Raw genomic sequence first — 13,133 nt, forward strand, 5'->3', positions numbered from 1 at the left:
CCGACTTACCAGTTAACCTAATAATTCAATTTTTCAGGCAAAATCTCTAACAAGGAGAGTCTTTTGGGAAAAAGCAAGTTTCCAGTGGTAGATTTCCATAGAGTGTCTATACGGATATGTCTGCATGTCCATATGTTGCGAGGTCATGAAAGAGCTGTGTTTTATCCTGTTATGTTGTTTAGTATGTTACTTACAAACTGTGTGTTAATAAAGGGAATCTCTCTCTGTAAAGGTGTCTCTCCCTCTGAGTGTGGTGGGTGGTTTGAGAGATTGAGTGCAGAGGTGAAAGGTCGCATCTCCCCCACTCTGAGTGGTGCCAGGCAGGATGAAGAGAGCAAAGAGGTGGAAGAGCAGATGTATGCCATACTACAAAACTACAATTCCATGTTACTTTTTTCATTCCAGCAACAGGGAGGACATGACCAGCTTTGAAAAAGACAGGGGTGGGGTAGGGTGTAGAAACAGCAAAAGGAATGTGATATTACCAAATATGGCCAGTCCTGACCCCCTCCTCAATCTCCTCCCTCTCTCTCTTGTGTTCTGGTGGTAACAGGGTGTGTGCTCAATGCTGCATGGATGAAATCATTATATTTCATGCCTAAAGAGAATGCAATGAACAAAGACTGGTGTAGTGTGAATGTATTGGGTGTGTGCTTGCCTGTAGAATTGGCATGCATGTCTACGCACTCATATGTATGGCTCTGTACTTTCTGTCAGGGCCAACAGTCACAGGTAGCACAGCAGCACCGACAGGCTCCAGAGTGTTATGGCTAACTGCCGTTTGTCCCATCTCTCCCTTCCTCCCTCTGTCTATCAGAGTAATTGGCACACAGGAAGGGCTGATAAGGCAAAAGGCTCATGATCAGAGGTTCCCCACTTTTTAATTCCATGTGTCCGTATTTCTTATTTAATTCTAAAATAGGTTTAGTGGACCACACCACAGCTCCACATACTCGCGCCCATATGCACGTACAAAGCCATAGGATTGCATGACGGTGCCGAGGAGTGGATATTTCTCTAGGGTGGAAGAGAGAAGCAGCTCACTGAAGCTGGCATGTTTAATCACAAACAGAGGTGCGTATTTACAGTAAACAGCCACTGCTCTCATGTGCTGCCAGGCTTGTCTGCATGTATGTGACGCTGCCGTGGAGCGCGGAGAAGGCACGCTGCTGTATGGGCCAGACAGCACACACAGAGTAAATATTAACAGTTTGAGTCAGGGAAAAAAGGAAGGGGGGGATGCGAGGAATTTGGTTACTCCGTCGCTCACTCGTTCAACAGTCGCTGGCTTCCCCTGTCTTTTCTTCCTTATATGGTAACAGAGTGCAAGGGAAAGAGTCCAGGCAAGATGGAGGTGTGGTCTATTGTTTTAGCGGAAGCGGTGTAGGGTTACAGTGCCGCTGGGCTCTCCAGCACAACCCCACCCCCCCGCACCTCCCCGTTGGATACATGACATGAGCAGATAACATGAAAGACCAAGGGTGTTGGGAAGTTCACAGATTTACCTGTCACTATTACCCTGGTGTAAACGGTCTGATAGCACCTGGGGTATGGGACCCTGCTCGTTTGACAGAGTGAGTGAGAGAAAAACACGTGGTTAAAAATAGGTCATTACACAGCTTCTGCAGTGCCATTTGTGTCATTTATGCTATGCTAAATGCTACTGAGAACAAAATGTACTATTTTATTGGATTGAGCTGAACACCGTGACACCACTGGCCTGGCAGTATTTATAAAATCTAGGCCAACTATTTTTCAGCCATCCCTCTTGTGTAATACTGAAGGACTTTGAAGAGTTCACGTTTCTGTGGTTCAGTTTACTACAATGATCACTTTCTCTGACGTTGTACAACAGGCTGAACCATCATTCAGGCCATAGGTCATACATTTTCCCAATTAACATAATACATAGAATGCAAACATATTTCCAGCAATAAATGATATAAAGACAATAATATTGAAATACAATACGCAATATATGGAGTGATATAATATTGGGACATGAATATTGTGTATATGACACATGTGACAAGGGTGTGAGAATGACTCATAATGAAGCAGCTCCCTGCTTAGGTCAGATATTCAAAGTGTCGAATGATAACCACAGTGGTACAGATTTGAAAGCCCTAAGGACAGCCACTGACTCTCAAGCCATGACCAGGCGAAAAGGAGGGAAACACCTGAGCAGCGGGGGGCCTCAGAAACAGGGCACAGGAGCGGAGGGTTTCGGGGAGGTGTGTCATACCTGCATACCACCAGCTCCTTCCCACACTTCCACCTTGCAGCTCAGATGGTGCTGAAGTGACACAAGGACTTCCCACCCACAGGGTAGAGGGACAGGCACTTTCCCCCCAGTAAAATGGCTTGGGGATATTTTCAATTTTCACACTACGACAGGCTGACTGTCGTCCTATTGACAGGGAGCACTAGATAGGTGCCTGCCTTGCACTCCTTCCACTGGAGCTGATTTAGCATTTCCTCCTTCTCTACGTGTGCATGCCCCCGAATCCCCCAGTGGTGGTGTATCCACACACTAGGGCCTCTGGGCCCTGAAGCATGCTTTCACAAACTCCCCTCCCAATCTCTCCCATACGCAGGAGGACAAGACATCAGTTCACAAGCCAACAAGGAACACATTTAAACTCTTTTATTAATTCATCATATTGTTGGTCATATAATTGGTCATCATATATTTAGTCATATTACATATTTCATTAAAATAAAAACCTAAATCAAACCCTTAACCTTGTTTGCATCGTCTACATGATGCAAATCTCACAGTCATAACAGAGAGACAGAGATGGTCTGAGACACATCCAGGCCAACTGACAGTCACAGTCCACTCTCCTTTTGTTAGGCATAGCAGTACGGAATGACTGCCTCCCAAGAGACCCTTGGCTCATTTGCTCAGCAACCAGGAGAAAGGAGAGACACCCCCATGTGGACAAATTCAAGAGCTGCAGGCAGCAACATTACAGATTGCATTCAAAATATATTTCACTTTAAGATGTAGACCAGTTTAGAGTGACACAGCACATTCCAGTACAGTAAAGCAGGATCTTTCCAGACTATACAGTCTATTGGCAAACTACAACACCAACTGGAAGTCTCTCATATCCACTTGAAGGTTATGTGAATTCCCTTTAGAGAGAGAGAAACAGGTGTGCACACGAGCGCACACACACACATACACACTCACAATGAAACATACAAGCAAGACATCCACTGAAAGACAGACAATAAGACACTTTTAGGCATATGATCAGTCTAAATGCATATTCCCATATTTGAGCAACATGTCTATGCAAGTGCTATTCTTTTCTGACACACAGCAGTTCACAGGTCACAGCAAAGCACATTGCAGTTACATTGAACAGAGGCACTGAGATGAAGTTAAGAGTGTATGTGAGTGTGTACGATTGTATTGTGGGGTAATACAGGCTCAGTGGTCATTTAGCGAAATAAGTGGAGCCTCAGGCGAAATCAGAGGGTGGGAGTGGTAGTTAACTGGGCAAAAGTGGTGACTCCCAGGTTCATTGTCCAATGAGCTTGCTGACGAACAAGTTGAGCTGTTCCTCATCTTTAATCCCAACGAAATGATCGATGACGTTTCCACCTCGTATGGCGATCACCGTGGGGACGGCTGACACCTGGTGGACAGGGGAATGGCCATTAATCACAGACAGTAACGAATATCAACCAACAAATCATCACACAGATAGTGACAAAAACCAACCTCCTAACATCACACACAGTGACCAATACCAACCAACCAGTCATCACACACACTGATGAAAACCAATGTCAGTCGCTCCCTCTCACCCCGTACTCAAGGGCTAAGTCTGTGTGCTCATCAATGTCCACTTTTGCCATGGCAACACGACCCTGCTGCTTAGCAATTGCCTTCTCCAATCTGGGGCCCAGGATTTTGCAGGGTCCACACCACCTTTAAGACAAAAAAGTCACCTTTAAGAACAGGAAGGAATCACACATGCACAGGTCAGTTCATATATAATGTTTAACTGAAGTTCACAATTACAGTACATTACATTTACATTTATTCATTTGGCAGATGCTTTCCATCCAAAGCAACTTAGAACTGAGTACAACACAAGCAAAAAGCCATTTAAGGAGTCCACAATATTATGTGTTGCATGATCAGGTTTCAATGGTTGGCCAGAAGCTAGCTGCTAGAGATACAAGTGCATTAAACCATTAGATCTGTTTAAGACATAAGAAACTGCTTTAGGTGGTAGTGTTTCAGGTGATCAGGTGAGCGCAAAAGAGCTGTGTCTTCAGATGTTTCTTAACCAACAGTAAAGGGTCAATAAATCATCTTATCCTTATATATATATATATATATATATATATATTTTTTTTTTTTTTTCCGTTTTGCATTTTTATGTACAGGTTTCACATGCATCTCAACATGAAACCCAGGGGGAAATGCTTGGCTGGACATTGTAAATGGAGTGGTTGGTTGTACTTATAAATATGACACACTCTGTGGAGTACATTTGTCTTCAGAGGACGTCTCAGCTTTTAGGGACTACGACACAGAGAACTCAGGATCTAGCAGGTGTCTCAAAAGTGAATTACACTACAGGAATGACAGCCTCAGTTATGTAACAGTTACACTGTGACATGTTAAAATACGAGGGCTGCTGGGTGGCTGTGATGTAATCATTATGTGGGTTTCAACCCCTTGATACAGGGCTGCGCGATATATCACATACAGTGGGGAGAACAAGTATTTGATACACTGCCGATTTTGCAGGTTTTCCCACTTACAAAGCATGTAGAGGTCTGTAATTTTTATCATATGTACTCTTCAACTGTGAGTTACAGAATCTAAAACAAAAATCCAGAAAATCACAGTGTATGATTTTTAAATAATTAATTTGCATTTTATTGCATGACATAAGTATTTGATCACCTACCAACCAGTAAGAATTCCGGCTCTCACAGACCTGTTAGTTCTTCTTTAAGAAGCCCTCCTGTTCTTCACTCATTACCTGTATTAACTGCACCTGTCTGAACTCGTTACCTGTGTAAAAGACACCGGTCCACACACTCAATCAAACAAACTCCAACCTCTCCACAATGGCCAAGACCAGAGAGCTGTGTAAGGACATCAGGGATAAAATTGTAGACCTGCACAAGGCTGGGATGGGCTACAGGACAATAGGCAAGCAGCTTGGTGAGAAGGCAACAACTGTTGGCACGATTATTAGAAAATGAAAGAAGTTCAAGATGACGGTCAATCTCCCTTGGTCTGGGGCTCCATGCAAGATCTCACCTCATGGGGCATCAATGATCAAGAGGAAGGTGAGGGATCAGCCCAGAACTACACGGCAGGACCTGGTCAATGACCTGAAGAGAGCTGGGACCACAGTCTCAAAGAAAACCATTAGTAACACACTACGCCGTTATGGATTAAAATCCTGCAGCACACGCAAGGTCCCCCTGCTCAAGCCAGCGCATGTCCAGGCCCGTCTGAAGTTTGCCAATGACCATCTAGATGATCCAGAGGAGGAATGGTAGAAGGTCATGTGGTCTGATGAGACAAAAATAGAGCTTTTTGGTCTAAACTCCACTCGCCGTGTTTGGAGGAAAAAGAAGGATGAGTACAACCCCAAGAACACCATCCCAACCGTGAAGCATGGAGGTGGAAACATCATTCTTTGGGGATGCTTTTCTGCAAAGGGGACAGGACGACTGCACCGTATTGAGGGGAGGATGGATGGGGCCATGTATCGCGAGATCTTGGCCAACAACCTCCTTCCCTCAGTAAGAGCATTGAAGATGGGTCGTGGCTGGGTCTTCCAGCATGACAACAACCCAAAACACACAGCCAGGGCAACTAAGGAATGGCTCCGTAAGAAGCATCTGAAGGTCCTGGAGTGGCCTAACCAGTCTCCAGACCTGAACCCAATAGAAAATCTTTGGAGGGAGCTGAAAGTCCGTATTGCCCAGCGACAGCCCCGAAACCTGAAGGATCTGGAGAAGATCTGTACGGAGGAGTGGGCCAAAATCCCTGCTGCAGTGTGTGCAAACCTGGTCAAGAACTACAGGAAACGTCTGATCTCTGTAATTGCAAACAAAGGTTTCTGTACCAAATATTAAGTTCTGTTTTCCTGATGTATCAAATACTTATGTCATGCAATAAAATGCAAATGAATTACTTAAAAATCATACAATGTGATTTTCTGGATTTTTGTTTAAGATTCCGTAACTCACAGTTGAAGAGTACCTATGATAAAAATTACAGACTTCTACGTGCTTTGCAAGTGGGAAAACCTGCAAAATCGGCAGTGTATCAAATACTTGTTCTTCCCACTGTAGCTGTTTTTAGCGCAATAACAGCTATCCCTGGTATGTGGCAAGAGCACACCAGTTTTCCGAGGCCTTGTGAAATGCTTCTGGGGGAAAAAAACACCTCTCTTATCTATTCAATGTTGATATCACAGCAACAGCACTATGCTACTTCTACATGGTAGATAGAAACACGTGGCTACAAAGACAATTATGCACTTTTGTATGTCGCTTTGAATAAAAGCGTCTGCTAAATAAATAAATGTAAATGTAAAGCTTATAGGTAAGCTAACCAACATACAGATACAAGTGATATTTTTCTGCCCCAGAAGCATTTCACTGAACTTTGGAGGTGTGCTCCCGCATGAGGTATGACTAAAGGGAAAAACATACGGGAAGAAACCTAATGCCATATACCAGGGATTGCTGTTATTGCGCTAAAAATAGCTATGTGATATATTGCGATGGCTGTATCGCACAGCCCTACCTTGATAGAAAGCAGCTTGTGCAATTACAGCAAATGCCCCTGCCCTAGTCATACAGAGGTTGTGTGATGTCATATGAGGACAGGTCAATGACACTACAAGAATCCACTTCATAATCCCATCACACAGACACTTGGAGTCATGCCATGTGACAGGTTTAAACCAATCAGGGGCTTGTATTCTCTTCCAATGGAGGTTTTTGTAATCCCCACACATTTTTCAACCTCATTACTTTTGGCTGAGCTAGTATTGACTTGATCTAACTTCTTATTTTTGCCATGTGAACATGGCTTGGTGACAAACAATGGTTCTGTTCAATCACAGTGCAAACTTGCACTTTTAATCAGAGCAAGGTGTTGCATGCAAACTGCAACATTCCAAGGTGGGATATAGGCACAACAAACTACAATTCAATCTGCACTGCCCTAGTAGTCTATCCTTCTCAAAATGAAACTGTTGTCTGATAATATGATGCAGTGTGCTGGTGGTATTGGTGAGTGATGTAGTTTTTCCTTGTGTAGGACTGGGAGAGGAGTGCCATGAATTTCACCCTCTCATTGCTTTGTCAGGGCTTTCTTTGTCAAGGTTTTTGATGTTAAATGTAAACTGATTTCAAGGTGCCGTGTTTCCTGTAAATGGAAGATGCAGTCACTGGGCAACACCTGTGCTGAAACAACTCCATTGATGCTGACCAACTGGTTGGAGGCCTTTCACCTGAAAAGTCTCTCTCAGTGAGAGTAGGGAAATAGGGCTTTTTCCTTGGAAGGAGCTAAGATGCAGTACCCCTGACTAAGCGAGCACCCACTTCTCTGCTGCTGAGGTCTTGTGCTGTGCCTGCTATTGATCCTACTGGTGGATGAAACCCATGCTACTGAGGGAGTCTCTAGACCTCTCCTCTGCTTACAGTAAACATGCAGTTAACTGAATACCATATGCAATGCGAGCCATCAAAAATATTTTCAAAAAAGGTGATTTACAATTTGATATTTTGGAATGAGGTTGCCTGTCCACTTCCCGTTCAACATTGTTGAACATTAAAGGCACAGCTCTCATTGGCACTCAAAGGCATTTGCCGTGAAATAAATGAAATTGGCACAACCCTTTCCAATTGCCCAGCAATTTTGCACAAAGAAACCTCCTACTTCAATTCCACATTTACATTACATTATTGTCACTTAGCAGATACTCTTATCTAGAGCAACTTCCATAGGTTAGTTTTTCACCTTATCCACTTGTACAACTGGATATTTTACTCAGGCAATTCTGGGTTAAGTAAATTGCCCAAGGGTACAGCAGCAGTGCCCCAGCAGGGAATCAAACCAGCAACCTTTTGATTATGGGCCCGGTTCATTACCACTAAGCTACACTGCCACATTTGTACCTAATATAGCTACTGAGGTATGATTAAGTAGAAATATTTCTTCTGCCTATCCAGGCAACCTAGAAGACTTTTGATCCATACCTCCTACAGACATGGACATTGTGTCGTACTAATGTTTATTGTGCAGTCCAAAATACCTGTAACATTTGTGGACAATGCATGTACATTAATGTATTCATTTTTTGTGAATATCAATAATTGCTTCTGACTTTAACAGTCTTTGACATGTCATTTGTAGACTGTATTCTGTGAGCATAGCAAATCTGGGAGTAGGATCTTTGGTACCTTCTGAAATATGACCCACTCTGTCAGAGGTGGGGGAAGGCAGTGTAACCAGTGAAGTATTTGTTTGCAGAATCTAAGATCAGATTTCACTAAACTGGGAAAACAAAGCTGCAGTCTGAAAAAGGGTTATTCAGAAGACTTCCTCTGAGGATTCTGCTATGATCACTGTTTGTTGTTGTTCTACTGCATGTTTGCAACTTCTTCTGGATCTTCTTTTGATGTTTTTGCATTCACCAAAACTTGGTCCTACGTTATCAACGGAATGGCATCCACTTTTGGATATGAGAATGAGCAACCTGGTCTAATCGGATGGACGAAGCCCCCTTTTCATATCGCCATATACTTTTTCATTCCTGCGGCAAATGAAATCCACCGATATATTTGCACGCCAACAGTGGCTGTCTTTCACACTGCCAGTCGCCAGTGCAGCGAAGTAAGCACCAACTGGAGGATGGCCATGGTTTTCCTGATGTCCTCCAAGTAACCTGCTGGTGCCTGATAAGCCACAGGGTGCTCGACAGCGGTCAAATGACAAAGCCCCTCACCACACACCCATGGCCATCCCTCTGGGCTCACAGTTACTGTTGGCTGATGACATCACTGGAAACAATCCCTGAACCCAGTGTCACAGTAAGCCTCCCAAAGACAGCCAAGTCACCATTTCCCATCATGTTCTGGTAGCCTTGGCATACACATCTACGTAATTACACATACCCAAGCATCCTTCCTCTGTAGGTGGTTTCTTTATGCAAAGTTTCACAATGAACACACATGGAGTGGAATAAATACCAACCACACTGCCATGTGGGACAGCAATGTGGGAGACACTAAAATACAATGTTATGCAGACATGGATTAATTTTTTTTCCCACACTATCAGTTATTGTGCCTCTAAAGTACAGTGTAGAGAAAACACTAAAGCCCACAGCACACAAAGGGGGGAGAGCTGGAGAAATCTGTGTTTTGAGATGAGCATTTTTGAATATTCTGACATTCACATTCTGTGAGCCTAAGATTGAAAACTCAGATGATTAAAGTCTGTTTGAGATATATGAAACTTGAGTTCTTTCAGTGGGAATAATGACTCACCCACACTTTTACCCAGGACAATTAATATCAATGAATTATTCTATGCTGTGTTCTTTCACTCATTCATTATTATTAATGTGTAAAATCTTACAAATCTGGATTTTTTTCTTCATTTTGTTCATTAACAAGCACTCAGACACATATTCAAGTAACAGTGGATGAGTGATCTAATGGTCAAATATCTGAATACTTGAATATTCAGTCACATGTCCTAATACTGACTGATGCAATACCCACTGAGCATGGAAGCCGACCAGCACAGGATACCAAGACTGCTATTGATGACCCTCTCCGTGAAATCCTTGTTGTCCTGCACACTGAACGACACATTATGACTGGAGATGACGGAGAGGGACCGCAAGGGCAGAGAGGACGAGGAGGCATAGAGGGGGCTGGGAATGGAAGGGGAGCCACAGAAGGTGGGGCAGCAGAGATCTTTAATGGGTAGGGTCCATATTCTGCGGACTAAGAGTCTGTAAACCATCTACAGGAAGACATGGACAGAAATCAAACAGGAAGGGAGAGAAAGACATTTGAATACTCTGTGGCTAACCAAAAATGCACTAATCAGAATTATCCTTAACAGTTTTGAATGAAATATTTTACTGACACTTTTACAACAGAACCCAGGAATTAACGAGTAGGCTATGTTGTTTTAAGTCTTCAGATGCTATGCTCATGTGTGTCAAAATAATAATACACAGCAACCCTGGTGACTAGCTAACGAGTTTACGCGCATGACTGTTGGTGAAAACAATTAAAGATAAACCGATTCGTTACCTTTAGTTAACTTACTATCCAGCAGCCTGTTCAATCGAGTGTTTGTGGGATGTTAAGCTTAGTTATATAAGCTAGTCTATGGCATGCAAGACTACGTACTGTTCACACAAAACTGTATTACCAAGTCAGTGCACAATATAACTTTGATATGTTAACTAAATAAGTACACGTTTTTACAAGCTGCCAATTCAACGGAACGACTTAACGGAACAATTATGTGCGCACTGCTACCCTGCCGCGTAGCTGGTCTTCTCCTTAAATTAGTTCTCCATGTCGTGCATCAAAATCTGCATTTCTCTGACTTGTGTACGACGCATTTTGGCTGTCTGCTCAGCTATGATCCTCCCCCGACAACCTCCGTTTGACTTTGCTCGCTCTCCCCATTTCTCTGGCGCACAAGCTAGCTGTCTGTTTCCTTAAAAACATACCACATACCTAACCATACCACTGCCCCTGTAATCTAATTTGTTAGCTTGGTTGTTACATTACCTACCCTATTAAATCGATATTAACACTATGATTACCTCCTTTCCACGTCGTCACTCTTGTGTGGCCTTGCCCGGACCACTGTTTGTGAAGTACTTCCGCTTACAGTGGGCGCAACCAGAAATGTGTCATCCATTTGTCCCTCTCCGTGGAAATTGCGCCAACCTCCGCATCTGTTCAAAACTGTACTTCGGTTAACTGAAAAAAACTGAAGTACACTTTCGGCTATACTGTGGCTGGCTAACGTTAACAAGCTAATTACGCGAACGGACTTTGGTGTTGTTTTTATTTGAACGTATATAGAGCATGTTTTTTGAAATTTTGCATCTGCATGGTTCTATTTGCATGTAATGCTTGTTTATTAATATTTATTTGCTAGGCAGATGCTCACACACATGTTCTACACATTATCCATTTATAAAGCTGGGTGCTTACTGAAGCTTATTGACAGAAGCAGCTGGATATTTAGCCTTTGAAGAACCAAGAAATCCTCAGTTGTCATCTTGCTCTGTCAAGTCAGAGTTCATGTCATAGTTTGCGATTTCTTAAACCACCTTTATGGAATACCAACCTGTTGTTCTTTACTTTAGTCCATTGGTGAACCAGTGAGGATGAGCCACTGAGGAGTTAATTTCTTATTTATTTTTCAGCCTTCCACTTGTAAATACAATAGTCTGCATTAAGAAAACTTTCCAACCTCCAGTCCCATCACTCCCGCCTAGGACAGTAACTACTCCACACGTAATTACTTCTAAACAGAGACCAAAAACTACATATTCAGAGAACTGTGTATGAATGCAAAATGCAGCTCCCCTTTTCATCTCACTTCATTGGCTCCCTGTTATCACTCGCATCAAGTTCAAAACCTTGGTGCTGGCATATAGGACAGTGAATGGGACAGCCCCCTCATACCTACGACCCCTCTTCAAACCTTAGTGTTCCCTCAAGATTGCTGCACTCTGCATCTATAGAGCAATTCTGACTGTCCCAACCCCATGGGGTCACTCTTCTCAGACATGGTCCTTGTCTGTACTGGTCCTTCAGTGGTGGAATGAACTCCCCACGGAGGTTATGACAACAGAATCACTGGCCATCTTCTGATACAGACTGAAGACCCACCTCTTCAGACTGCATCTTGGTTCCACACAAATCCCCACTCCCTAACACCTGCTACCTCCAGTATTTGATGTGAATTCTACATGTAGTTAGGGATGGGACGCTCGATACTGACGTTTCGACGCTGTTTCGAGCTTCCGAAGCGCAGACGTTTCGAAACACTGCTCCGAGATGTGGTTCAAAACGACCATGCCACGTGACCATGGCTAAGTAAAGCTTCGGTGCGTTTCACCCCTGTTTCGACAGGTTGCATACCCGCCGCTCCTACGTTTGATTATCATTGACAGTGTCTGGAACAAACTTGATCACTGTCTCAATCTGTCTCAACCGCAAACTCCCAGAATGCTTAAAAGTCACATCCCAACTTCGAGGGTTTTTGTGAGAGGAGAGACATTTTGAGATATATAGCGATTGACAGTGCGATTTAGTGAGTGACAGTTAGGCTAGATATAAGGTTAGTGATACATATTGATTGATTAATGGAGAATCCACGTAAGAGATCCCGATCTCTGATGTAGGATCATTTCCACTTGGAAACCCCAAATGAAGTGAGGTGTATGATTTCCTAAATTCCTGAATGTCATGTCTTACACATGAAACTAAAATACCAAGCAATTGAAATAGCCTCACAGATGTTAATAAACACAACACAACATAAAAAAGAAATATTTATTGAAACACACTGTTCATTACAATTCCAATTTGCTGAAAGTTTTTGTTTCTTTGCTTGTTGTATGCTGATTTCTCCGAAATATGTATTGATCATATGTATTGATAGCCTGGCATAACCCACCATAATATAGAATTTGTCAACGCTTGTCTGGAGTCGTTGTTTCACAGAACAGCATTATCAAGATGTGACGATCGCAAAAGTGGCCAGTAGGTGTCACCGTGGAGATGGGTGTCGGATTGTTTCGAAACCTCAAAACAATTTCACAAACCTCAACACAAAGCCTTGCTTTGCCCACCACTACATGTAGTACTGTAATGTATTTTGATTCTGTGTTCTAAGGACTTGTAATGAGTGAGCAGGAGGAATCCACATGCAGAGATTACACAGACCACAGATAGATTATAAAGAAACAGTACAGTACCTTTAGTACATTTTTTATACAAATAAAAAACCACAAGCTTTGTGCACAGGAGCACACATGAGGCAGAGTAGCTCAAGACTGAGCAGATAACAAAGGAAAAGG

The 13,133-nt window shown here is 43.0% G+C and overlaps 1 protein-coding gene across 1 annotated transcript; it reads right to left on the bottom strand.

Moving 5' to 3' along the window:
• Window positions 1-2,673: 2,673 nt before the first annotated feature.
• LOC118793970 (thioredoxin, mitochondrial-like) lies at window positions 2,674-10,882 on the bottom strand. The gene is given in 5 exon segments (XM_036552096.1): window positions 2,674-3,650; window positions 3,823-3,946; window positions 9,793-9,818; window positions 9,821-10,039; window positions 10,829-10,882. Coding segments are annotated over 4 exon segments (486 nt in total). The 5' UTR covers window positions 10,829-10,882; the 3' UTR covers window positions 2,674-3,533.
• Between the last annotated feature and the right edge of the window lie 2,251 nt (window positions 10,883-13,133).

This window comes from Megalops cyprinoides, chromosome 19, assembly GCF_013368585.1.
Source record: "Megalops cyprinoides isolate fMegCyp1 chromosome 19, fMegCyp1.pri, whole genome shotgun sequence".
NCBI lineage: Eukaryota > Metazoa > Chordata > Actinopteri > Elopiformes > Megalopidae > Megalops > Megalops cyprinoides.